At 41.6% G+C, this 26,736-nt stretch overlaps 2 protein-coding genes across 2 annotated transcripts; one reads left to right on the top strand and one right to left on the bottom strand.

Moving 5' to 3' along the window:
• Positions 1-5,695: 5,695 nt before the first annotated feature.
• Positions 5,696-9,157, bottom strand: neu4 (sialidase 4; the record flags this gene model as incomplete). Its single annotated transcript, XM_079610741.1, has 3 exons — positions 5,696-6,558; positions 7,903-8,158; positions 8,957-9,157. 3 exons carry the CDS (start codon positions 9,155-9,157, stop codon positions 5,696-5,698), a joined length of 1,320 nt encoding a protein of 439 aa, XP_079466867.1.
• Positions 9,158-15,459: 6,302 nt separating this feature from the next.
• On the top strand, positions 15,460-24,408 carry wdr53 (WD repeat domain 53). Its single transcript, XM_079610491.1, has 3 exons — positions 15,460-15,549; positions 16,954-17,431; positions 22,700-24,408. Exons 2-3 carry the CDS (start codon positions 16,955-16,957, stop codon positions 23,228-23,230), a joined length of 1,008 nt encoding a protein of 335 aa, XP_079466617.1. The 5' UTR covers positions 15,460-15,549; position 16,954; the 3' UTR covers positions 23,231-24,408.
• The last annotated feature ends 2,328 nt before the right edge of the window (positions 24,409-26,736 follow it).

The raw sequence follows: 26,736 nt of genomic DNA, 5'->3' as shown, positions 1-26,736 counted from the left end.
GGAACTCTCCACGGCTCGGCATGCAGTAGAGACACTGGCCGCTCAGATGACAGATTTGACAGCAATTCCACCGTTTCCTTATGGATCCTCCGCAGTGTGAGGTTGTGTTCTCTCTCCAGTCTGTCACTTACACAAAGGATCAGGCCAGGATTGCTTTCGTGGTTTCCCTTCTAACTGGACGAGCTTGTGAATGAGGAACGGCTGTTTGGGAGGCGGAGGCCGACTGCTGCTCTCGCTATGCCCTCTTCAAGGAAGAGATGATCCGGGTCTTTGATCGCTCTGCTCATGTGAGTGAGGCTTCACGTCTTCTCTCTTCCCTCCGCCAGGGGAAACGCTTGGCCGCTGACTACTCGATTGAGTTCCGCACGCTGTCCACCACCTGCGGCTGGAACGAGCCCGTGCTCGGCGCTTGTTTTCTGGAGGGACTGAATGCTGACCTCAAGGATGAGATTCTCTCCCATGAACTACCTACTCGCATGGATCCCCTCATCGATTTGGCGATATGCATTGAGAAGCGCTTTGCGCTGGGTTTGGCCGTGCCAGGAACATGGAAACTGTCCTTCTCTCCACTCCGGCTACTGGTTTGTCTTCCTCAGCGGTACCTGAGCCCGAACCTATGCAGCTGGGGGGAATTCGTATCTCTGTAGCTGAACAAGAACGGCATATCCTCAACCGCCTCTGCCTATACTGTGGGTCGGCTAGTCATTTTGTGTCCGTTTGTCCATTAAAAGCCAAAGCTCGCCAGTAGAGAGAGGGTTACTGGCGAGCGCTACAGTCCTTCCCCCTCCGCCCAGAACCCGCACTACTTTTTCTGGGTTTTTTACGATGGCCTGGTTCCTCTGTTTCCTGCGCTGCATTGATTGATTCAGGAGCCGAAGGAAATTTCATTGATGAATCGTGGGCTCTCGAACAGGGTATACCGCTCACTGATCTCACTAATTCTACCTTTGTTTTTGCCCTCAATGGTAGTGCTCTTCCTGAGGTTCACCGCGCAACCATCCCGGTGAGTCTCACCGTCTCAGGAAATCACTTTTTCAATTTTTCATTCCCCTTTTACCCCAGTTGGTTTGGACCATCCATGGCTTGTAAAGCACAATCCCCAGATCAATTGGTCTAAAGCAGTGGTTCTCAAACTTTTTACACCAAGTACCACCTCAGAAATGTTTTGCCACTCCAAGTACCACCATAATGACCAATATGAAAATACAGTGGCATAGTAGGCGTAACTATTCAGCTACATTTATGCACAGCTCAAAAATGAGGCAGTTTTATTTCTAATAATATTTATTATTGTCGGCCACTTTACACATTGTAAAAACACAGTTTGAATTTTACAGTTTTTCTCGATTGCTTAAACACTATAACCAGGCTTTTGAACTAAAATTTCAAAACCATAATGCCATTTATCAAAAAGCACACCCATTTCACTAAACTATAAACACAAATCCCTTCATTTCTCATTGCCTACACCATGTGGTCATTTAGAAAGCACTAGTATTCAGTATTGTTCACTCAAGTCAGCACAGCTTTAGCTCAGTTAGCACACAATTGCCCAGGTGAAAACACTAAGAGTCAAAATTTAACACACATCAATCAGATCCTTCAATAGATAGATAAAAGGGCCCAAATCAGTTTATTGAGTTTTTGGAACAATAGATCCAGAAAGACATGAAGAAAAAAGTCAAGGAGGGATAGGAGGAGGAGGAAAGGTAAGGGGAAGGGCAAGAAGACAAGTGGTCTCGGATGAAATTCAAGCCACTCTAGTTGACCATGTCCTTGTCCATGGTATGACTATGAGGGAGGCTGGGCAAAATTTGAGACACTTCACAGTCACCTCCATCATCAGAAGCTTCAGGGAGGTGTGCTGGCAAAAAAAATTCTATCACTGAATAAGAGGCAAACATTTCCCATTGTCTTTGATGAGGTTTATTTTCTAGCAAGAAAATGCCAGCAGTCGTACAGTCACACAGAGTGGCTACAGAGTGTGACAGGGAGAGTGTTGTGGCAAAAACAATAATTTATCAAAAATGCATCACAGATAAGAGACAAAGATTCAAATTGTATTTCAAAAGATGTTTTATTCTTTTGAAAGAGGCTTGTTCACAAAAAATATACCACAGCAGCTACCTCTGTGATAGGAACAGAACCTAATCACACAGAGCATAGCTAGTCTTTTATACCCCCCCTTCTCTTACAAGTTTCTCCTGTACTTTTCCGCTCACCCAGTAAACCAGATCTAGCTGGCTTTTCTAGAAATACAATTGACATTCTATTTCTCCCCTCCTTGGGCTTTACTGTCTTTACATCTGTGAGATCAAAGGTATTATCTTATGGTCAAACGGCCCCTCTGCCTCCTCCTGAAGACAATGACCCTCGACCCCCCCCCCGGTTTGCTTTCTTCACACTCGTGAGATAAGAAGGTCTTTACATATGGATAAATAACCCGTCTTTCAAGAAATGTTAATTGTTATCCCTTCCCAGCAGCTGCTAAACCATTTGTTCCGCTGGAATGTGAGCTCTGCAGGAACATACATACATACCCTGAACAGAAACAGATGCTTACTACAATCTCTAAGAAAGTTAATAGCTAAATAATTAATGAAAAACATTAATTGCTACCACAGAGAGCATCCTTCCTCCTTTATAGACTTGACTCCCAGAAAGTTATCTTTCCAGGCCAATGATGGTTTTTCAACCATACGTGGAACATTCTTAGACTTGTTCATCATATTTTATCCTTTAGTGGAGGCCCTCCTGTCACGACCAACACTCTTTACCATTCCAGTACAATTCCATATTTGAATAAGGTTTGTGTGTGCTCTTTTACTGTCATATGATGGTCACACACATATCTTACGTAAGTAAATATAAAATAAAATAAATTAGAGGAGTAAAAAAAAAAAAAAAGTACTTTTACAAGAGTACATGAATGAATAAAAATATGCCAATGTATCCATTGATTGTGTCTTTTGTGTTCATCATGTGAAAAGTTTGTGAGGAGGGGAACCACGAGCAACATAACTTACCAGTTATGGAAATGTTGTTTTGAATTTATTACTCCAGTGTGTAAGACTATGTTGTAGTGTGTTTGATTTTGATGGCTTGTGTGTCCAGTCTGAGGACAAAGTTTGGTTTTTCAGCAAGAGTGAATGGTTTTGAGTGTAGAGCTTCATTTTGACCTGAAAATAGGACGTTTGGGGAATTGGGTGAGACGTTATGGATTTGTGTTTACTGTTTTGAGAATATGAGGCATAGTTTCAAGAAATGTGTTTAAGCAATCGAGAAAAACTGTAACACTGTGCTGCTTACATACAGGTATATAAAAAAAACTTAAATAATTATTCAATTCAAATGTATTGCACCTAAAAGTTAAATAAAAACGGTACTGCACTTAAAATATTAAGTTTAAAAAGTGCTGTAGCCTACTTGTGTAAAAAAATTAACACAGCCTATTTAACCTTTTTACACGTACATTTAAAATATTCTGGCTGACCCCTGTCAGTTTTTCAAAGCGACCCTTACTTAACTTATCACTTTATTGTTTCCATGGTGACGCGTCATTGCTTGTCACATGACACCGCAGCCACAATAGCGCTGATTGACTGATGTGATGATCTGCTTTTATTTCCTTTTTTATTGAAAATGTTTGGCTCGAGGTCATGGTGCAAATGACCCTAGGTTGAAATTACTCCGAACCATCCCTTTAAGGCTGATTCACTGTAATCACATGGACTATTTTAACGATGTCTTTACTAACTTTCCGGGGCTTGAAAGTGGTAATAATGTTGCAGTCTATGGGTGGTAAGAAACCTCTTGGATTTCATCAAAAATATCTTAATTAATATCTTAATTTCTGTCCCAAAGATGAACAGCGGTTTTTAACAGCCAACTCTTTCTAACAGAATATTCTGTTATATCTGTTATATTTGAACATACAATATGTTTTAAAAAAAACTGAAAAAACAGAGCCTCTGATTTTAAACAAAAGAAAACATTTTATTCTAGTTTAATGTATTATTTATTTTATCAACACTTGAATTTTTCATTAAAAAATTGATTTTTTTTCTCCCAAAGACTACATAAGCAATGCTTATCACTTCTTTCTGCTTCTTCTTCACTTGTATTTTCATTAGAAATATAAATATTTAATAATTTTTATATAAATATTTCATTAATAAAACAAACACCAGCAACAAAAATATAACGTTATTATAACACATTTATTCCTCTGCCAAACAATTTAGTTCCAAAGAGGTTGCTAAGCAACACATGCAGCAACAAAGCATCACAAACGGCAGTAGCGAAGTAATACTAATGTAATGTGCTCACAGGTGTGTGTTTGTGTAACACTAATGTAATGCGCTCACAGGTGTGTGTTTGTGTAACACTAATGTAATGCGGTCACAGGTGTGTGTTTGTGTAACACTAATGTAATGCGGTCACAGGTGTGTGTTTGTGTAACACTAATGTAATGCGCTCACAGGTGTCTGTTTGTGTAACACTAATGTAATGCGCTCACAGGTGTGTGTTTGTGTAACACTAATGTAATGCACTCACAGGTGTGTGTGTGTGTGTAACACTAATGTAATGCGGTCACAGGTGTGTGTTTGTGTAACACTAATGTAATGCGCTCACAGGTGTGTGTGTGTGTGTGTAACACTAATGTAATGCGCTCACAGGTGTGTGTTTGTGTAACACTAATGTAATGCGCTCACAGGTGTGTGTTTGTGTAACACTAATGTAATGCGGTCACAGGTGTGTGTTTGTGTAACACTAATGTAATGCGCTCACAGGTGTGTGTTTGTGTAACACTAATGTAATGCGGTCACAGGTGTGTGTGTGTGTGTGTAACACTAATGTAATGCGGTCACAGGTGTCTGTTTGTGTAACACTAATGTAATGCGCTCACAGGTGTGTGTTTGTGTAACACTAATGTAATGCGGTCACAGGTGTGTGTTTGTGTAACACTAATGTAATGCGCTCACAGGTGTGTGTTTGTGTAACACTAATGTAATGCGGTCACAGGTGTGTGTGTGTGTGTGTAACACTAATGTAATGCGCTCACAGGTGTCTGTTTGTGTAACACTAATGTAATGCGGTCACAGGAGTGTGTTTGTGTAACACTAATGTAATGTGCTCACAGGTGTGTGTTTGTGTAACACTAATGTAATGCGCTCACAGGTGTGTGTTTGTGTAACACTAATGTAATGTGCTCACAGGTGTGTGTTTGTGTAACACTAATGTAATGCGGTCACAGGTGTGTGTTTGTGTAACACTAATGTAATATGCTCAGGTGTGTGTTTGTGTAACACAAATGTAATGCGGTCACAGGAGTGTGTTTGTGTAACACTAATGTAATGCGGTCACAGGTGTGTGTTTGTGTAACACTAATGTAATGCGGTCACAGGTGTGTGTTTGTGTAACACTAATGTAATGCGCTCACAGGTGTGTGTTTGTGTAACTCTAATATAAAGTGTAACTCTAACTCTAAACATACAGGTGTGTGTTTGATGAGAAATTTACAACGGCTTCGAACGCGGCTCAACCAATCCGAATCAAGGACTAGATGGATAGATGGATGGATGGATAGATAGATAGATAGATAGATAGATAGATAGATAGATAGATAGATAGATAGATAGATAGATAGATAGATAGCCAGCATTTCAATTCTTCAGAATTTGACTGTTACGCATCAGCAGACAAAGCAGCGCTCCCAGATTCTGTTCCTCTTCTTGAACCCTCTTCTTTGTTGGTTGTTGTGTGGAAGGTGGTCGATTAGCTCATACAGTGTGAAGATGCAGAAGGAAATCTCATCATAAGCCGTCCTTGTGCCGCTCTCAAACAGGCAGGCAAAGACGGCCACCGCCGGGGCATCAGCAGACATCAGCTCAACATAAGCCAAGTCTGAGTATGCACTAGGGCCGTCGTATATGATCCACGGTCCTGACCAACTGTCTGGGTCTCGTGGCAGAAGACTGAGGTAAACTCCCAGGTCCCGGCGGGCGTTGGAGCGCGAGGGGTGAGAATAAACCACCCATGTTGGAGGGAGGAAGTTCTGTGAAGAGGTCAGAGCCGGGGATATGCTGACGGCTAGTGGGCTGTAGATGGACCTCAACTGTCTCAGAAAGTGTTGGGATTGCCCAAGCTGGTAGACTGGGGCTGGAAATCCAATCACACTGCCATGACAACCATTTTTCTGCTCCACTAGTTTCTGCACCAGCTGACCGTCGCGAAAAACGGCTCCATTATCAAAACTAACGGCCTGTACCCGGCAACCTGATACACTCCGGGCATTGCAGTACAAAATGTTGAGTCCGTCTTCCTCATCTACCGACACCATCTGACACTCCACGCTCTCTGGCGCGGACAGCGCCTCTCCAAAATGCCACACATTTCCATGCGTGTCACTATAAAAACAAAACGAGTGAGACGAAGTCTTGCACTTCCTGCCGAAGCAATTTCTGCAGTCGATATGGTAGGCGTAGGCTGGGATTATCAGCCTTCCAGATTTTAATTGTGTTCCGTGACCTGGACCCACAGCAAAAGTGGCCCACTCTGCCAGCAATAAAACACACACATTTATTAATTATTTTAAAAACATGTTCATTCAAAATATCAAACAAAGCAGTGCACATGTGGAAATTAAAGGCCAATTCACACCGTACCGACAGACACTTAGTTGGGTTTTGTTTTCGCCGATTGAACATGCTGAATCTGCGTTAGGATGTCCGAGAAGTGACGTGCTGTAATCCGTCTGTGTTAGAGTTGGGAATCGGAAATACTTGAGGTCAGGAATTGGAAACCACTAAAAATCCACTCGCTGTTCTTGCCTGAATACGTTTTGTAACTATATCTGTAACTTATATTTTATTTATATAGTGCAGTGTTATTTTACCTTTGATTAGTTTGTGTACCCGAATATCTTAAAACTGATTATGTCAAACATATATTTGTTCAGTTGTATTTATTTGCTGCGAGTGATCATGTTTTGTTTGTTCTTTTTTAATTACTGAGTCTTTAATAATGGTTGGAATTTTAATTAGTTGTTTTTCTACGGTATTTTTTAACCATAGGCAAAAGTTCGGTTCCACTTTACTTCGATAGTCCACTTTAGCCGTTCTTTAGACATATAACTTTTCAGCTACATGTCAACTAACTCTCATTAGAGTATTAGTAGTGTGTAGTAGACTGTCAGTAGACTGTTCGGTTAGGGTTAGGGGTTAGGGTTCGGGAGAATAAGTTGACTTGTCTAAAGTAATTTTGTCTAAAGACTATCGAAATAAATTGTTATCAAAAGTGTTCTTTAGCTTGTTGATATTTGTTCATAGTATTCAGCCACAATGAAGTGTTTTACAATAAGACTTAAAATAAATGTGAATGATATCTAAGGTTTATTTTTACCTCATTGGAATCGATATTAGGAAATCGATAAGAATCGGAATCGTTAAAATTCAGACGATACCCAACCCTAGACTGTGTCTGACGGTGCGGTGAGAATTGGGGTTAAGACTGCAGTCTATAGTTTCTGAATCCACTGGCGTCACCAAAAGGAAGTGAAAAAAAAATGTAATTGGTCGGACAAACACAAAGTCCCACCATGTGTCACCAGTTGACATGATGGTCTGCTCAAACAAACAACATTTCACCGTTTACAATCTCACCAAGGAATATTTCACCCAAAAATGAAGATGTGAAACATTATTTGAACCAAAATGTACAGCTATTGTGTTGAATTCACCCAACAAGGACATTCATTGAAAAAACTCCAGTTGTGTTCCACAGAAGAGTGACTGAAATATCATTTTTGGGCGAACTATACCTTTTAATCTGGGTTAAGAGAGACTATTTTAACATTGGCTTTTTGTATCCGGACAGAGGAAATGCTCTATCAGACTTTACCTTTAATGGTGTCCCCTAAGAGCGTCTTGGTGAGGTCTGTGACGGAGCTCCAGGTGTCCCCTTGGTCACTGCTAGACACATAGCAAAGCCGGGTCACGTTCTTCCCTGTAATTAACTGGTAAGACTCAGAGGTGTGACCCAGAACAGCGATGAAGAACAAGAAGATGGTGCCCGTAAACTCATCATAAACGGGGCAAGGGTTCATTGAGCGGTAGCCCTCCAGTCGAGCGCTACTCAACACCTCCAAGTCTTTCCACTGAGGAGAGAGAGAAGATGCTGTTTTGATCATAAAACAACATATAATCTATACATTTTTACTTAAAAAAATTAAAATAATTTTTACTTCGTTGGATTTGTACGAAACTTGCTAAAGGTTTTGGCACTAGCTGTGTGAACACAAAAAAAATCATGGACATGATTTGAACAGGTTAAATGGTCCTGTAAAAAATTGTCACTTGTGCTCCTCGTGCTTATTAATGAGCGCATTGGACATGAATGGGAGACGAATATCATCTAGTGGAAGCGATTGATAATACAGCAAAACAAAATCTTACTTGAAAGCTCTTTTTTTTGAGATATCAAGCTCAAACTTGGAACACAACTTGTTTAGATTTATGACTTTGATTTTCTTGCAGTTTTAGAGTAAATGTTATTTAGTATTAATGGTATTTTTGTGCATTTTTCATAACAATACATGTAAAATTCTGTTACTTTTCACTTTTTAAAACGGTTTTCACTTCAGCAATAATCTGCCAAGTGTCGTCTTTGAAAAGAGATCAAAATGAACTCTAAAGCATTCAAGATTTAAGACGGTTTAAGTTGAAATTTAAATTTTCAGGTCTATGCTCAAAAAGTGAATAAATGGATTATAAATACAGCGTAAATATAATTTTGTATAAAATTTTGTATAAAAAATAAAAAACATTATCAAACTAAAATATAGCATTCACAAAAAAACAAACAAAAAAAAATCAGACATTTTTTACGGACACGTAAAGAGCACAAGAGGGTTATTAGTTATAATAGTGTTGACATATGTTATAACGCATCTTACTTCCACATAGGTTTTGTAAAAGCTGCCTTTGCGCACGACCAGCAGATGTGCTTGAGCGTCTGCCGGGGTCAGTCTCTCCTCACAGAAGGCCAAGAAACAGCTGGAACGAGGAACGTAGATCAGGGCAGGCACACGGTACGTGACTCCACTCGGCTCCTTCTGGAAAAGCGTGGATCGTGCTGGGAAGTACTGAGACCCCATAGCCTCACACAACTAAAAAATAATTGTTCAAGTCAGTATCCTTTTTCATGTACCAATTCAAACTCGAATGCAACATTTGCGATACTGAACCCTATACATTTTTCCCCTCCACTGTAGCGGCTGGTTTGATGTTTTTCCACATGCCTCATGAGTTATGAATAATCACATCATGAATATGCATAAGCGGCAGTGGCGGAAGGGAAGATGTTTGCTGCATGGTGGCTTACACTTGCTTTTTTGAGCTTGACGGCTCCTGCTTGCCGTCTCGTTTTCACAACGTGGAAAAGAGCAGCGTGGACATTCTGCTGAATATCTCCTGCCGTGTTTCACTAATGAACTCATAAAGTCATTTAAACAAAGAAAAGCCTTCCTAAAGTCTTCCAACTTTCAAGGAAGTAAAGCTACTGAAGTTCTTGGTCATAAAAAAAGTGCTGACACACACAAAATGCATGCAGAAAGTGTGACAGTCAGTGAGGACTATTGTGTTAAAAGAAAGACGGTTGGACAGAGAGCACAGTTCACGTCAGCATTTTTACAAAAGCTTTATTCTGGCTTTTAACTCGACTCGCAGCTGAAAAGCAAAGCCTGCCAAGCTTTGTAACGGTTCTTTCTTCACAATAGTCTGTTCATCACAACCATAGTTAGTATGAAATACACTAAAACTATTTGTTCACTTGCTGTGATAATTCTTAATATTGCTGTGATAATTTCAATAATCACTGTAAATAAACAGAAAATGTCTGTCTCAGTCATGTTTACAAAATCCACATTCTGGTGTGGACGAGCACAAGCTGCTTCACAGTCTTTGCTTTTGGGTAATTGTGTTAAACATGTTTTAATTTCCTCAAAAATACTAAAAAGAACGTAACACACCATGTAGCTAAAAGAAATGAATAAACACCGGAGCACAGAAAGGGTACTTACAGCAAACAGGCAGCGTCGTGAGATGAGTGTTAGATACGCGGATGTGTGAGAAAGTGCACGTGTTAGTCTGTGACAAGTGCACTATATAGCACAGACTATCAGACGGTGGCCCATTCACTGCATGTTTGCTGTTTGTGCATTGACCTAGAAGTGGGCTTGACTTGTCAAAAAAAATAAAAGCAAATCCAAGATTACATCTGTACTTCTATTCAGCCTGGCGTGTTGCGTTTTATTTGGGGAAACGGGTTGGTTGGCTAGGGCCACATTGACATTGCCACTTCATTTATAGCACCATATAATCACAAGACTGGTCAAAGGTGCTTTACAATAATGCAATGAATCTAATTACAGACATAATAATAATCTTCTTCTTTTTTAAAATCAAAACTTCACATAGCATCACACGATACTGCACATTTAAACCATAAAATAACCTGACCAAAAAAAGACATTAATTTAAAAGGCATAAAGAATAAATAATTGTTTAGGTTTTAGGTGCTAGTCTGATGTGTATGAAAGATTGGGACCGACTGCCTGAAACGCTCCATTATTCAGTCTGGTTCGTGGACAGAGCGATTAAGGCCCGAAATACAGTGAAATGCAGTAGTCAAGATGAGATTGAATTCAGTTTCTGCTTAATAATTCGGTTATGTTCACTCTAAGGTGACCAGATTTCTGAAATGGAAACCAGTTCAGTGATCAAAATGTTATTGAAATCTTAACTTGTTGTTAGCTATGAATTGAATAATAAATGCGAAACATTTCTGCATGCTTTGTTTTTAAATGTTGTGGATTCCATATAGGCTACTTTTATTATAATTAATAATATATGAATAATATTATGGTGAATAGTATGTGATTAATATTATGGTAAATTTATATTAATATAATATAACATATAAATTAGTATTATGGTGTTTGCTGGTCAACCCTAACCACCCTAGTAAAAAAAAAAAAAAAAAAAACCTGTATCAAAATTAATTTCATACTGTCACGATCTCCGGTCACTACATTTCCCAGAATCCCTCTGGGCTCCCACCTGCACACACTTCATCACGCGCACCTGCCACCCGTTGCTCAGCTCATCAGCTCCACATAAGAGCGCACGCCTCAGCCTCAGTGTTTGTCTGGCCTTGAGCAAGAAAGACTCTTATGCCGAGTTCAGACTGCACGATTTTAGGCCCGATTTTCGCTCGCCGACAGGTTTTGAGAAATCGCTGATGATACATCACAGGCAAATCGGTGCTCGTTCACGCGAGTGACAATCACGCAGTGTGAATGAGCAAAGACGCGATCTGAGAGAATTGCCGACGAGTCGTCCGACGCCCGTGAGATATTTGGCATGCTAAATATCTGGACCTGTTGCCGATTCAAAATCCTGCTGTGTGAATGTGTTCTGAGTCTGACTGAAAACTACATCGGCGATGACCGAGAGCCAATGGGAGAGCAAGATACAGAGCAGCGGGGAGTCGGGGAGGAGTTATAGACTGCATATCAGTATTTTGATATGTATTTACAATTATATCAAACAGAAACAAAGCACAAACATTTGCTTGACCAGCAGCAACAGCAGAACATTGCAAAATTATTTATTCACCCCCAACTCTCTTTGCAGAACACACAATCCTTCCTCCCCGTGTCTCCCCAACCCTTCCCTCCTATATAATATGTTTTTTTCCACTTTTTCGCTGCAGATCAGCGCACAGACAATTTGGATTGCAAACTTCTCGCTAACATTTTAATAACCATTTCAGTCTCGCAGGAGAACTCCTGTCTCACGCACATGTGATCTTGCGTTATTTCCTCATCACTTCTCGCGTGTGTTTGTTTGTGAGAAGTTGTCGGCGATTCTTTCTTTTGTAAAGTCATGCAGTGTGAAACCTCCTGTCGCCGATCCATCGTGCAGTGTGAACACACCAGCAACTGACTGATACCCCAGATAGTCATGCAGTGTGAAAACAACAGTGACCCGACTACTTTGCAACTCATGCAGTGTGAACTCGGCTTTACTGTCCGCCATTGTTCCCAGCGATCGTTCTTTTGAAGTTATTCTTCGTGTCTTTCCCTGTGGAAATCTGCCTGCAGTCCTCACCTGTTGTGCCGGCATTGTGATGGGAAACAGAGGCTGGTTATGGGAAACCGGTATGGAGCGAATGATGTGCCATAATTAAACAAACAAATCCAGCATTTTGCAAACAAACTCGATCTGCTTTGCAAAGGAAAACTCGACTCACAAACAAACAGAAAGCAATACAAATACAAAGGTCAATTTGAGCGAAAACGCAGTGGAGTAACCAATATTGTGTTTTACAAATATAAATAAATGAGCCTAGATAATATTTCACAAATAAATACAAATCATCCTACAAAAATTGCATGTAACCTTTGAACAAATACCAAATCTAGTGCATACAAATGTATATCTGTCTGTTACGATTGTGAGACACTTGGCTTTTTATGAGATCTCTCGGCTCGATATTCACACATGTGTCCAGGCAGATTTTCTCACAAATGCAGTTGAGCAACTTTCTCTTCTAAAGCAGCAGAATATAAAAATGCCAGTGCCAGCTGGTCTAAATGTGGATACTAATGCTTCTGTTGAGCCCAATATACTAGTGGATCCTCAGATCTTGTGGGATTCACTTCTGATCACTAATGTGAAAATTCACACAACACGGAAACGGACTACTCACAGTTGTGTGTGTATTGAGCTGCTTCTGGAGAGGCTGGCGGCTGAGCTGGGGCTGTGTATTGGTGGAAGCAGAATGGAGACCAGAACTTCTGATCACGGTAGCGCATTCAGATCTTAATCTTGATGCCGCTTCTTGCAGTTTCCCTTGACTTAAGAATCACAGTTTTTTTAATCAGGGATCCAATACCGTCATCACACTTATCTGCGTTTTCCCTGACCCTCCGGTCCAGGCTGTCACCCAGCCAGCTGCCTAGTTAAATTGGACTTGAGGCCTTTAGCTTAGGCTACTGATTAGCTGAAGATCCACTTGAATACTGGAGAATGCAGAAACATGTCTACACCCATCTATATACATTGGCATTACAGAATAATGAAAAACTTTATCACCTTTCTGTCATTCCTACAGTTATATAAGCACTATCACTGCCAAGTGTGATCGGCACATTTAATAACAGATGATCCTATCACACAATGTCCTTATTCACTGTGTGTGTGTGTGTGTGTGTGTGTGTGTGTGTGTGTGTGTGTGTGTGTGTGTGTGTGTGTGTGTGTGTGTAGAGAGTAGGCCTACAATAGATCTTATTGAATCATATAAGCTCATTTTATATTTTATCGTCACACTCGACATTACTCGACCCTTCAAAGACTCGGTCTTGACTCAGACTCGACTGTATTTGAAAAACAACGGACTCGGTCTCGTCTCGGACTCGACCCTTCAAAGACTCGGACTCGACCCTTCAAAGACTCGGTCTCGTCTCGGACTCGACCCTTCAAAGACTCGGACTCGACCCTTCAAAGACTCGGTCTCGACTCGGACTCGACCCTTCAAAGACTCGGACTCGACCCTTCAAAGACTCGGACTCGACTCAGACTCGACTGTATTTGAAAAACAACGGACTCGGTCTCGTCTCGGACTCGACCCTTCAAAGACTCGGACTCGACCCTTCAAAGACTCGGTCTCGTCTCGGACTCGACCCTTCAAAGACTCGGACTCGACCCTTCAAAGACTCGGTCTCGTCTCGGACTCGACCCTTCAAAGACTCGGACTCGACCCTTCAAAGACTCGGTCTCGTCTCGGACTCGACCCTTCAAAGACTCGGACTCGACCCTTCAAAGACTCGGTCTCGTCTCGGACTCGACCCTTCAAAGACTCGGACTCGACCCTTCAAAGACTTGGTCTCGTCTCGGACTCGACCCTTCAAAGACTCGGACTCGACCCTTCAAAGACTCGGTCTCGACTCGGACTCGACCCTTCAAAGACTCGGTCTCGACTCGGACTCGACCCTTCAAAGACTCGGACTCGACCCTTCAAAGACTCGGTCTCGTCTCGGACTCGACCCTTCAAAGACTCGGACTCGACCCTTCAAAGACTCGGTCTCGACTCGGACTCGACTCAGACTCGACTGTATTTGAAAAACAACGGACTCGGTCTCGTCTCGGACTCGACCCTTCAAAGACTCGGACTCGACCCTTCAAAGACTCGGTCTCGACTCGGACTCGACTCAGACTCGACTGTATTTGAAAAACAACGGACTCGGTCTCGTCTCGGACTCGACCCTTCAAAGACTCGGACTCGACCCTTCAAAGACTCGGTCTCGACTCGGACTCGACTCAGACTCGACTGTATTTGAAAAACAACGGACTCGGTCTTGACTCGGACTCGACCCTTCAAAGACTCGGACTCGACTCGGACTCGGCATAGGCGGTCTCGTCCCCATCACTACTAATTAATATAACAATACTATAATATAGCTACTATAATTAATAACAACAATATACTATAACTAATCTAATCTTATATAATATAATATAATATAATATAATATAATATAATATATATATATATATATATATAATAACATGCAGGTGTATTAGGAGCCTAACACATTATTTCAATAATAATTTTTTTCAATATAATTCCCCCCCCCAAAAAATTATACATGTAATAATACAATAGATACAAATGTTTCACATATAATGCTCTACATTATTCCAAAGCATCATAAGATATGAAGAACATTAAAGGTAAAATTCATATCAAAGATAGTAAAGAACAATTGATTCACACATTGAGGAAAAGGAGGAAAAAAGAAAAGAAGACATAACGGAAAGAGGTATACGTGTATAATCAAAATAAAGAAGAGTTTAATTATTTGTAGATGTCCCTAGTTCTGGTTGCTTTGCGGTTTCAAAGTAAATCTTCATGTGAGCCTTAAAATGGTAGATGTTGGGTTTCCTTTCTGACCATTTACATTTGTGTAATATATAAAACTTACCAAGTAATATAATAAGATTTAACATAAAAACATGACTCTTGTCTATATCTTTTTTTGTCATAATACAAAAAACATACTTTTCTCTGTGTGAATTTGAATATTAGGCTACTTAACATAAACAAATATTCTACATCAATCCAAAATAATTTAACATACATACATTCAAAGAAAAGATGAAAAATAGTTTCAGTATCCTTTTTACAAAATACACAGGATTCAGAAAGGTCATTTTCATATCTTTATAGGAACCGGTTTGTTGGATAAATGTTATGCATAATTTTAAAATATATTTAATTTTCTTTATTATTGATACAGTATTTGTTATTATAAGTCAAAAAAAATGGTCATATTATGAAAATGTTACGAGGCGCATGACACGCGACGTCATCAGCAGGCGACACGTGACATACCCCCTCGCGACGTCATCAGCAGGCGACACGCGACATAACTCGCACCTGAAAATAAATTAATTGCACGGGAGCGACTGCAACTCATAACAGGTCTGTGAAGATTAATAATCGATGTTTGTATGGAGCAAAATAAAATAATCTAATGACGCTTCACAGGAATGTAAGAGCAATGTCTGTTGAATTTTACAGAATGTGTGTTTGACTGAAAGGGGATGAACGCGTTTTATAGTGACTGATGAAGACAGAACTCATGCACTCATCCTCATGCCTGTTTAAATCACAGCCTTTTGTGTTTCTCATGAGGATTTCGGGGTTAGTTTGTTTGACAGATACTTTGCCAAGGTGCAAATCAACTGTAGAGTGAGTTATCCTGTTAGATAATAACAATACTGGACGGGAATGAACACTGCTCAACATGCAGAATGTGTCATGATAAGGTTTTTTCGTTTCGTTTATTTCAAGCAATGGCACAGAAAAAAAGTACAAGGTAGACAAAATATAGTTAAATCATATAGCACAAAAAAACCCCAGAACATACAGTATTTCAATATGATGTCGAGGTTCCTCTGACTTATGTCCTGGCAATGAGGAATGATCCGATCTCTTAAAAGATTTGTTCAAAAGCAGATTCGACAATCTCTACAGACAAATCTCTACAGACAATCTTAGTTTAGTGTGAGTCTTGGGTTGATGAACGATTTGTAGACTAATAACTCACTATATACTATATATTATTATCACAATATCTCGTCATTGAGTTGTCGCTGAAATCATCGTCGAGTAGACTAATAACTCACTATATATTATTATCACAATATCTCGTCATTGAGTTGTCGCTGAAATCATCGTCGAGTAGACTAATAACTCACGCTGGCCGATGACCGATTAATCAACCGATAGTTTTAAAATGTACACTGAATGAAAATACATTAAATAGTGCTGAACTTTATTCAAAATAAAAACTGTTTTGGGCCATCGAAATGTTTTTTAAATATAGTGATTATACCATATCATTCATGTTATCACTTTCATAGTGCGAGAGAAACAACAGTAAAATGTATTTGTAAAAAGTGAAATTATTCTCGCGTGTATATTGTATATATATTCTTACACTTTTTTTTTTTTGCTTCCATTTTAGATAACATCTAATCAAAATATGTATTATAGATTACAAAAAAAATAACATGATGACTTGGGCATCAAGTCGATACAGAAATAAAATAAAAAAGTGACGCTTTGTGCGTCGGACTTATCCGTTTTATAAAAATCCTGTGAGCGCAAAGAATAAACTCAACAGGTTTGTGTTGGGTAAGAGAGCAAAGATGTGGAGGCAATAGACCCAACATTTATTTATAAGTAAACCGGTACCAATGTTTACATCTGCGTGTTGATAATGATGACCAACAACTGGTGTTCACAGTGATGAGCATTTGTACATGATTGATTGTAAGCTGAGCTCTGACTCGTGTGTGTGTGTGTCTCTCTCTCTCTCAGGATGTCCCGCGTGTGGACGGGCGGTCACTCCTCCCCGGTGTTGTGCGCTGCCGTCTCCTGCGAGTCGACGGTGGCGACCGGAGCCGAGGCGGGCGAGCTGACCCTGTGGACCCCCGCCGGCTCTCCGCTGTCCTCGCTCCACCTCAGCGCTGACGTCACGGGCCTGAGCTTCTCCCCGGCGCAGCCCTCGCTGCTGTGCGCCTGCCACGGGCGGGACGTGACCCTGCTGGACCTCCGGAGCCTGAAGACGCCGCTGGCGGAGCTGAGGGACGTGGCCGAGGACGAGATCAACGGCGTGTGTGTGGACGAGAGCGGGCGAACGCTCGCTGCGGGCGACGACACCGGGGCCGTGACCCTCGTGGATCTGCAGCTGATGAAGGTCACCGGGACCCTGCGCACACACACCAACATCTGCTCGTCCGTGGCCTTCAGACCGCGCCGGCCTCAGAGTCTGCTGTCTGCGGGACTCGACATGCAGGTACACACACACACACACACACACAGGGGTCCACATCACGCTCGCTGGTGTCACAGGCGCTGTGAAGGCAAGGGTTTCTAAATGGATGTGGGACATGTTGACGTAGGGCTAGACAATAATTCGATATCAATATGTATCGCGATATAATTTTTTTCAATAACGGTGATATGATTTTTAAACACATTTCCGATATTTCGATATACATTACAGGCATGGGCTACGTTTACGTTTTCATTTTTACTGGGTGATAAATATAAGCAGCACGGCACAGTGGTTCATGTGTTCATTGTCTCCAAATTGACCGTTCGCAAAGACAGCGCTCTCACGCCACACCATGTTCCCACGCAGTGAAAAACACATAGCGGAGCAGAGAGCACACTGACAACACGCTGACAGACAGACCAGCTTACTTTTGATATGAAACAAAGCCTCAACTTTCAAATTTGGCAATTTTGTCAAGAAATGTATACAATAAATACCGTTTTGTGGCTCTTAGTTTTTGTGTGACAGATCGCTGTAGAGTTAAAGCTGCACGTGAACCGATCATCTCTTCCTTCTAGTTCATTTACAGCATCAAATAAACATGAATGAACATCAGAAGGAATGTTGTTTTAACCGCGGAAAGGCGTCAGTACACTCCGCTTCTCAAGTTCAAATCCTCCCATGTTAATCTACTAACTCTCCTGACTGCTCTGTCGGACAAAAATGGCGGACTCGGCGAATGAAGTTATTATGTGCAAACAGCGCATGTCAAAAAATCTATTCTGATTTGAAGCTTGTGACATAAACGCGCACAACAACCCGATCACGTGTTTAGCGGCATGTAAACACTACATTCATCAATTGATCATACATTCAAACAGATTCATCAATCAAAATGAATTCAGCAACACTCAATGTCCCTCAGCAACATGTGTGTTTGTTGTTGCTCACTTTTTTTTTGCTTTGTTTTCTGCAGCAACTCTGAGCACTTTTCATGTTCCTTATCCTGGCTGAAGCACTTTTTAAATCTATAAGAATAATATACGGTAATCAACCTATGTTAGCCTATAGCTTAAAGTTAAAGTATATTAATAAGTTGAGTTATTAACTTATGTTTGTTTGACAGTGATGTCACAATTCTTATATGAAGGCTAAATACAAATAAGATATTAACAATAATTTGACTTGGGAAATTAATTTTTCAGAAGTTTGAAGGTACAGACATTAATTGTGTGCGTTCTTGCCAGTTTTTCCTGAGGCTTTTATATTGTTCATATCGATATCAGAATTATATATCGTATCGACCGAAATTAAGAAATATATCGTGATATAAATTTTGGCCATATCGCCCAGCCCTACGTTGACGAGATCATCATGTTAAAAGAAAATTGTGTCTAATGGCCGATATAAAGCCAATAGCTTATATGAGACCCTGGACCACAAACCCAGTCTGGAGCCGCACGGGTATATCTGTGGCAATAGCAACTATACATTGTGTGGGTCAAAATTATAGATTTTTCTTTTTATGCCCAAAAATCATGAGGATATTAAGATCATGTCCCATGAAGATATTTAGTAAATGTCCTACTGTAAATATATAAAACATGTATGTTTGTGAGTGAATGCAGCACAATCGTGAACATAAATGCACAACTTTAAAGGAGATTTTCTCAATGTTTCGATTTTTTTTGCTCCCTCAGATTCCAGATTTACAATTTCAAAAATATTTACCCATGTAGGTGGTTTTGTGGACCAGGGCCACATATGTGATATCTCACTACTTAGTAAATAACACAATAAATTGTATATTTATTTTACACAGTTACTGAATTAGAAATAATTAATTGGAAAATATATCAAAAGCCTATGCAAATAGTTTTTTTTTTTGTTGAAAAAAACTAATCAGTAGAAACTTGTTGATTCTATAATCCTCTATTTTTCACAGGTAAAGAAATAGTTAAAACTCGAATAAAAAGTAAGTGAAGAGTGTTTACACGAATCTGGGAGTCATATTTCCTCAAATAAAGATGAGGTTATGAAGCATACACCGTGAATATGATCTGCATTAGTTCACATGGAGAGCACACGCCTCACAAGATCTCACAGCTGGCGAAGCCAAACTTTCCCAGGCTTGTGGAAATGAAGCGGTCAGTCAAGTATATGTCACGGGGTGACGATCAAGTGGAACGGCCCCGCTCTATGTTTGTTCCTAGAGGGAGCGAGTTCGATGGAACACCAGAACAGTTCCGGTTTCTTCCGGTGTAAACAACCCGACGGAGCTTGCTGATGAGGGAAATGAGTGACAGCTGGGCGAGAAGCAGAGATTGAGCCACGAGGGGGATTATAAAAGGATCCGGTTGATGGGCAGATAGGGGTGATCTTTTTGTGAAACGTGACAGCGAAGTCTGCGCTTTGTGCTGGAGGTTTGGGCAAGAGGACTTTTGGGCAAGAGGACTTTTGGGCGAACTCAGGCTGGAGGCAATCCGTTGCGGTTGAGCTACTGGTTGTATGAGACGATAAGAGGACAGATCGGGAAAGAACTCCCGACTAGGAAGAAAATGCTATGATGTGGTGAATCCCCGGCGTCCGGTGAGTTCTGTTCTGAACTTTTTAATGCCCGTTGAGACTAACGCCAACCATATATACAGTTTGGATGCACGGTTTGCCAGTGGAGCGGAGCGAGTCGACTGGGGGCTACGATAAGAGACCTTATTCACTGTGAGTTGATGTGAGTTGCAGTGCCTATTGTGAAGTGAACACGTGTGATCATTTGAAGTGACTGAATTATGCACTAGTGTGGAAACTGAAGTTTTTGTGTCTGCCTGCTCTCAGTAGTCTCTTCGTAGGCTCTGAAGGCCGAACTGGAATGTGCTAACTGTTGTGTATTGAGTATACGCTGTGTAGGAATGCAATTTCGTCCTGTCCAAGTGGAAGAGGATTTATGAGAAACTGCTCGCTGCCGTTGAATGCTGACAGCGCTGTACTGCGGTAAGAAGATTCAGCCGTTGGATGTTTAGTCTGTTATTCATCACGTCTGCTCTGTGAACATAGAAAACTGCCTGTTGCTATGGAATGCTGTTGTTGCTGCCCTGTGGAGAGAAAGCCCAGCTGTTGACGACTGAAACCTGTATACACTTCTGGGGTTCTGTGAACACAGAGAGACTGTCCTCTGCCCTTGAATACTGCCCTCGTTGCTCTGGGAGGAATTGTTCTCTGTCATCGAATGCTGTGGGCGCTGCTCTGTGGTAAGAAGATTCAGATGCTGGATGTTCAGTCTGTTATTCGTCACGGTTGCTTTGTGAACACAGAGAAAATTGCCCGTTGGTATTAAATGCTGTTGTTGCCGTCCTATGGAGAGAGAGCCCAATTGTTGACGACTGAAGCTGATACACACTTTGGGGCTGTGTGAACACAGGGAGTCTGCTCGCTGCCCTCGAGATTCCGCCCTCGCTGTCCGGTGGTAAGAAGATACAGTGGCTGAATGTTACGTTTCCGATTCATTGTGATTATTCTGTGCACATAGAGAACCTATCCCCTCCTGCCATCGAACACGGTTACTGTGACCTGTAGGATTGCCCTGCTGGCGTCAGTGGCCGTTACTGTTCTGAGGTGAAGAGGAGCTGCTGTGCAGACCCCCGTCCGTGCCTGAGCCATTACTTACCTTCCATTATTTACCTCCAGCCGAAGAGGAGCTGCTGTGCAGACCCCCGTCCGTGCCTGAGCCATTACTTACCTTCCATTATTTACCTCCAGCCGAAGAGGAGCTGCTGAGCAGACCCCCACCCGTCCCTGAGCCATCACTTACCTTCCATTACTTATTCTCCATTGCTTATCTCCAGCCGAAGAGGAGTTGCCGTGCAAACCCCCGCCAGTGCCTGAGCCATTACTTTCCGTCCATTACTTACCTCCAGCCGAAGAGGAGCTGCAGTGCAGACCCCCGTCCGTGCCTGAGCCATTACTTACCTTCCATTATTTACCTCCAGCCGAAGAGGAGCTGCAGTGCAGACCCCCGTCCGTGCCTGAGCCATTACTTACCTTCCATTATTTACCTCCAGCCGAAGAGGAGCTGCAGTGCAGACCCCCGTCCGTGCCTGAGCCATTACTTACCTTCCATTACTTACCTCCAGCCGAAGAGGAGCTGCAGTGCAGACCCCCGTCCGTGCCTGAGCCATTACTTACCTTCCATTATTTACCTCCAGCCGAAGAGGAGCTGCTGTGCAGACCCCCGTCCGTGCCTGAGCCATTACTTACTCTCCATTACTTATCTCCAGCCGAAGAGGAGCTGCTGTGCAGACCCCCGCCCTTGCCTGAGCGCACTACTGTATTGCTCCTGGTTGTATGAATTATTTTTACAGCGTTAAAGCAGAGAGTTAACTTCCATAAACTGCCAGTAAACCGGAGAACAGTACAGCTTCACTAGCGCCACTGAAAAGGAAGAACCCTCCAATCGGCGCTGATGTCAGAGTAAACATTGTTTTGGAGGAAGATTACATTAATTCGGGCAATTTAGTCATTCGCCGCACCAACATACCTTAAGCCTGAAGTTGCTCCATGTGTTTGTAATTCCTCCGGCTCTACCGACCGCCCAGCACTCTCAAGTTCTCGCGCTGCGTTTACGAATCGCACTATTGTTTTCCTCCAGCGAAAACAGAACATTACTCTAGTTATTTACATATGTGATTTGGCAATCCCATATATAAATGTTAAAAGTGACGTTCTTCATTACAGTAGTGGATATCAGATCAGCTGACGGACAAATAAACTCAATATTTATACTGTAAATGTCACAATGATTCTTCTGAAATCTGAATACATATTTATGTTTTACGCATACAGCTTAATTCGTCATGTACAGGTTTTCACTGTGGTTATGAAATTATGTAAACGGTATAATATTGTTTTTAATCGTACTCTTACTGTAAATGATTCAACAGTGGTTTAACTAACAACATATTTCGAATTGCGAAATGACGATTTAAACGTTGGTTAAATAAATATGGATGCACCGAAATGAAAATTCTGGATGCTCTTGGCCGAAAACTGAAACAAAAAAATGACTTTTCTTTAAAAAAATTTTATTTAATTGTATTAATATTAGACTTTTTAATATCATGAAATTGTATTAATCTGAATTGACAAAACAAATCAATAAAATAATCTAACTTTTATTGAAAGTAACAACAACAAATTGGACAGAAAATATACTATGATAGTATGACAATAAAGACGTGTGTGTGTGTGTGTGTGTGTGTGTGTGTGTGTGTGTGTGTGTGGACCCTCCCGAAGCCCCGTCCCGTCTGGAGCGTCAGTCTGCAGGACACACAGCAGGAGCACACGGGGCAGGTGTTCAACCCTCCTCTGGCCCACTGCGTGTGTGTGTCGTCCTGCGGGGACGTGTGTGTGTGCGCGGCGGAGGACGGCGGGCTGCATCTGCTGCGTGTGTGTGCCGACGGCCGGCTCCGGGAGCGCGGGATGATCCCGGCACACTCTCAGGGGGCGTCGCAGGCTCACTTCATCAGCTTTCTCTCGCACCCGTACTGGCTCGCCAGCGGGGGCAACGACGGGCTCGTGGCTCTCTGGGACCTCAGCCGACACACACTGGTGGACCACAGCAGGAGCCAGAAGAAGAAGAAGAAGAAGAGGAGGGGCCAGAACCCGCAGGACGAGGCCTGTGGCTCAGAGACCAGACCCAGCCTGTGTTTCCAGCACGCAGAGAAGGTGAACTGGGTCTGTCCCGCTGTGCTGGAGGGGAAGCCCAGTCTACTGGTGACTGACCAGACCAACTGCCCAACGCTGTACTCGCTCGAGCAACTATAACATATACCGCTGAAAGATCCTTTACATGCATTAAACTTATGGAAACTTCATGCAAGATCTGCAGCTTAAATCATGCCTTCCTCAGGGGTTTGTTGATCTGATGTGGGTGTTCTTCAGGCCCTCGCACGGCCACTAAAGCCTTATTCAGACAGGACTAGTTTAACACTGAGAAATTAATCATTACCAGAGCTTCTCAGTGATTTTAGTCCGGTCTGAATGTCCATCTCAGTGATCATTACGGTCAATGTCAGTAAAGATTACAGCGGCTTTCACCTTCTGTAAGGTCTGGAAAAATTACCTCAGGTAATACCAATCCTGTGCGAATAGACCCGCTGTATATGTACATAAATATTTTGTCATTTCCTGCTTAAAAGTAGTTTTTTTTCAAGTATGGAGGCGCTTGAAGCATTCAGTTGTGCTCTAGACGCTGGGACAAATCTGTGCCAAACTCCAGTGTTTTCCACACACCACTCAGAGCAAAGAGAAGATCGAAAGCACTTGTCAGAGGACGACACTTCTTGTAGCGTTAGCTTAGTGCCTTTTACCAACAGAACACACTCAGAAGTTAATATAACTTAATAACTCGTTAATAACAAGTTAATAACTCGTTCGACCGGACATAACTGGTTTATATATATACACGCATGATATCAGGAGGTGCCAGGTGAATTTGTGCCAGTTTTACTGAGATTTATTATCCCATGCGAATTGGCCATCATTATTACAGACGTCCTGTGGTACATTACATTACTCCATCCACCCTTGCAGAACTGTTCCCAGTGGCTACATTTAACTGAGCTTTTCTCCTGCTTGTGTGATTCACAAGTTTTGTTTTGTTTGAACTGGTGACACTTCAAAGTTGCTCGGCTCTGTTAGAGATTATTCTTACTCTGTTCAAATGTGCATGGCCTCATGAAAGCAATATTTCACATCAATTAAGTTTGCAATTCTAATCAGGGATCCACCTCTGATAACCATTATATCTTATACTTATACAAGTTCTGGTCATTGCCTTGTGTATCTCCAGGTGTGAACCAGGACTGCACTGTTGACACAATCAACATCTTATTGCGCTTAAACCGGTTCGGCAATCTAATTGGAATCGAATTATGAAATCGCAAAGGCTGCGATTTTATTTGTTTGTGCAGCTTGTCAGTGACGTACGGCTCTGGGGCCTCATTTATAAAACTGTGTGTAGGATCCTTACTAAAAGTGTACGTGCGCCCGAAAGCCAAAAATGGCGTGCGCAAAAAAATATTCAGACTTATAAAACCGTGCGTACGCCAGAGCCTGCGCAGGATTCACTTTATAAATCCCAGTCAGCGGAAGATTGTGCGCACATGCGTCTCCTCCCCGAAATAACCATATATGGAGCTTACAACGCCTAGCTTTACTATCCTCATCTGCATATCATTTGCATATGATTATTCATCCACGTGATAACATGTTTAACGGTACAAGACATTAGGAAAATATGAAATACGGATGTGCCGTCACATTACATTAATACAAATCATTTCGTACGCATGGGTCAGAGTTTATGTGCAGGTGCGCACATTTTCCCGTCAAGTTTGTTTTTATAAATCACAACTTATGCGTTGGAAGTGGCGTACGCCTCTTTCGGGGCCTGTTTTGTGCGTACGCAGCGGTTATAAATGAGGCCCCTGGTCAGTAGTAAACGCTGCTCCATCTGAAAGCACTGCGAGTTTGTTGCATTTCAAAAAGCAACGCGTCAAACATCATGAGAAGCATTCATGAACCTGTTGTCCAACAAAAGACAACATTTAATAACATGTTTTTACTCCAAACTCACTTAATAACGACAGCTGAGCACCTGTGAGATGATGTGGCTTCTTGCACAGAATACGGTCGTCAACATATTTCATAGTCTTTTATTCAGTGATAAAGAAGATTAGCATTGAAGTATAAATATACTTTATTATCATGAAAATACTTGAAGATGAACCATATATCATGTTTAATCCATCAAAGCGGTTCGTTTTTCTGTTTGTTCCGCTACAGCGGCAGTATGATGCCCGTAGGGATTTCCTGGAGTGATGCGTGTTGTCTTCTTTTTTGAGTGTCTGCAGGAGATGGAGACATTTACTGCTGATCACAGAGCCGTGCTGCACAAAGTAATCGCAGCCTTCGCCAAATCGTGCAGCACTAATGTGAACGCACTCGAGTCTGGAACGGGCACAGGAACTCGGATGACTGCAGATCTTTTAGGCTGAATGCACGGATCCAATATTCTCCAACTGTTTACAATCTTCTTTTGCTTTTGGATTGATCAATTGAGAGAAATGCTTTTCTTTTATAAGGGAAGTATTTTCATTCATTTCTATGGTATTTGCAAACAGTGTGAGTAACACTGCAGTGGCGAGGAGACGAGAGGACGCTTGTTTTAATGGATGTCACTGGAGAAGAGGATTATTATGAGTTTACTCAAACTCAAAATCATAGTGTTCATAAACCAGAAGTCAAAATGTCCCCGGATGACCTACAGCTTCTGGACTCTGAAGTGTGCCTGTGATGGACTCTTTACTGTCCCATCTCTGTGTCCGACATCACATACTGTGTGAAAGTGTCTGCATTTGAGTGTGTTCTGTAAGGTATGCTGTAATCTGGACTACATTCACAGTGTTGTCATTGTCACATGAGCTATCAGCATCAGCTGCGTCTCTCACTGTCGTTCATAAATCTCTCCTGTGGCCTCATGGGATAGTAAATGCACACTTCAGAATCTCGCTGAAAGAAATGGGTCATCCGGGTACTTTTCCCTCTTTTATGAGTATCGTGAATTCAAACACACTGCTTTGTTGCCGTACTTTTCACACATACTATGTAGTGTGGAAGTTTCTGATTGTGGATGCATAGCATGAGAATGGCAGTGAACTGACGCCATAGGGCACATGATGATGATTACATTCATACTACACTCATACTGTTGGATTGGATGGATCTCCACGCCAGATATGTCACATCCGACCCTGGACCCCTGCCAGAAGATAATGGTTTTGTCTGCTATCTAAAACTGAGAGTTTGACTGAGAAAGCCAGGGAAGAGCAAAGCAGGAGATGAAGAGATGATAATAAAAAGAGCAGAGTTTATTGAATAATTTTAGTTGCGTATGTCTCAATGCTCAGTCTTCGTCTGGATGTTGCACTTCGTCTGGCCAGAACAATTCCAACAAGGTTTGTTATACCACGGAAAAAACAATGGGAAATGACTGCTTCACAACATCGTCCTGTGATTTTAAAAGACATTCTCTGATCTCCTGCTCGTGAAGACAAACATCCCTTTAAACCATGCAATCATAAGACTCAACCACAATAGCAAGGAAATGAGTCATATAAAAGATACAAATATAAAATGACAAGTGAATAATAAAATGATTAAATGATAAATCAAATGACAACTACATAAATGACTGATTATAAGTGATTATAGAATTAAATTTTATTTAAAATGTATGGTTGCTCTCTTAAAAGAACACACGCACGTTG

Source organism: Phoxinus phoxinus (assembly GCF_949152265.1).
Source record: "Phoxinus phoxinus genome assembly, chromosome: 4".
Classification (NCBI taxonomy): domain Eukaryota; kingdom Metazoa; phylum Chordata; class Actinopteri; order Cypriniformes; family Leuciscidae; genus Phoxinus; species Phoxinus phoxinus.
This window is presented reverse-complemented; position numbering and strand designations above follow the sequence as displayed.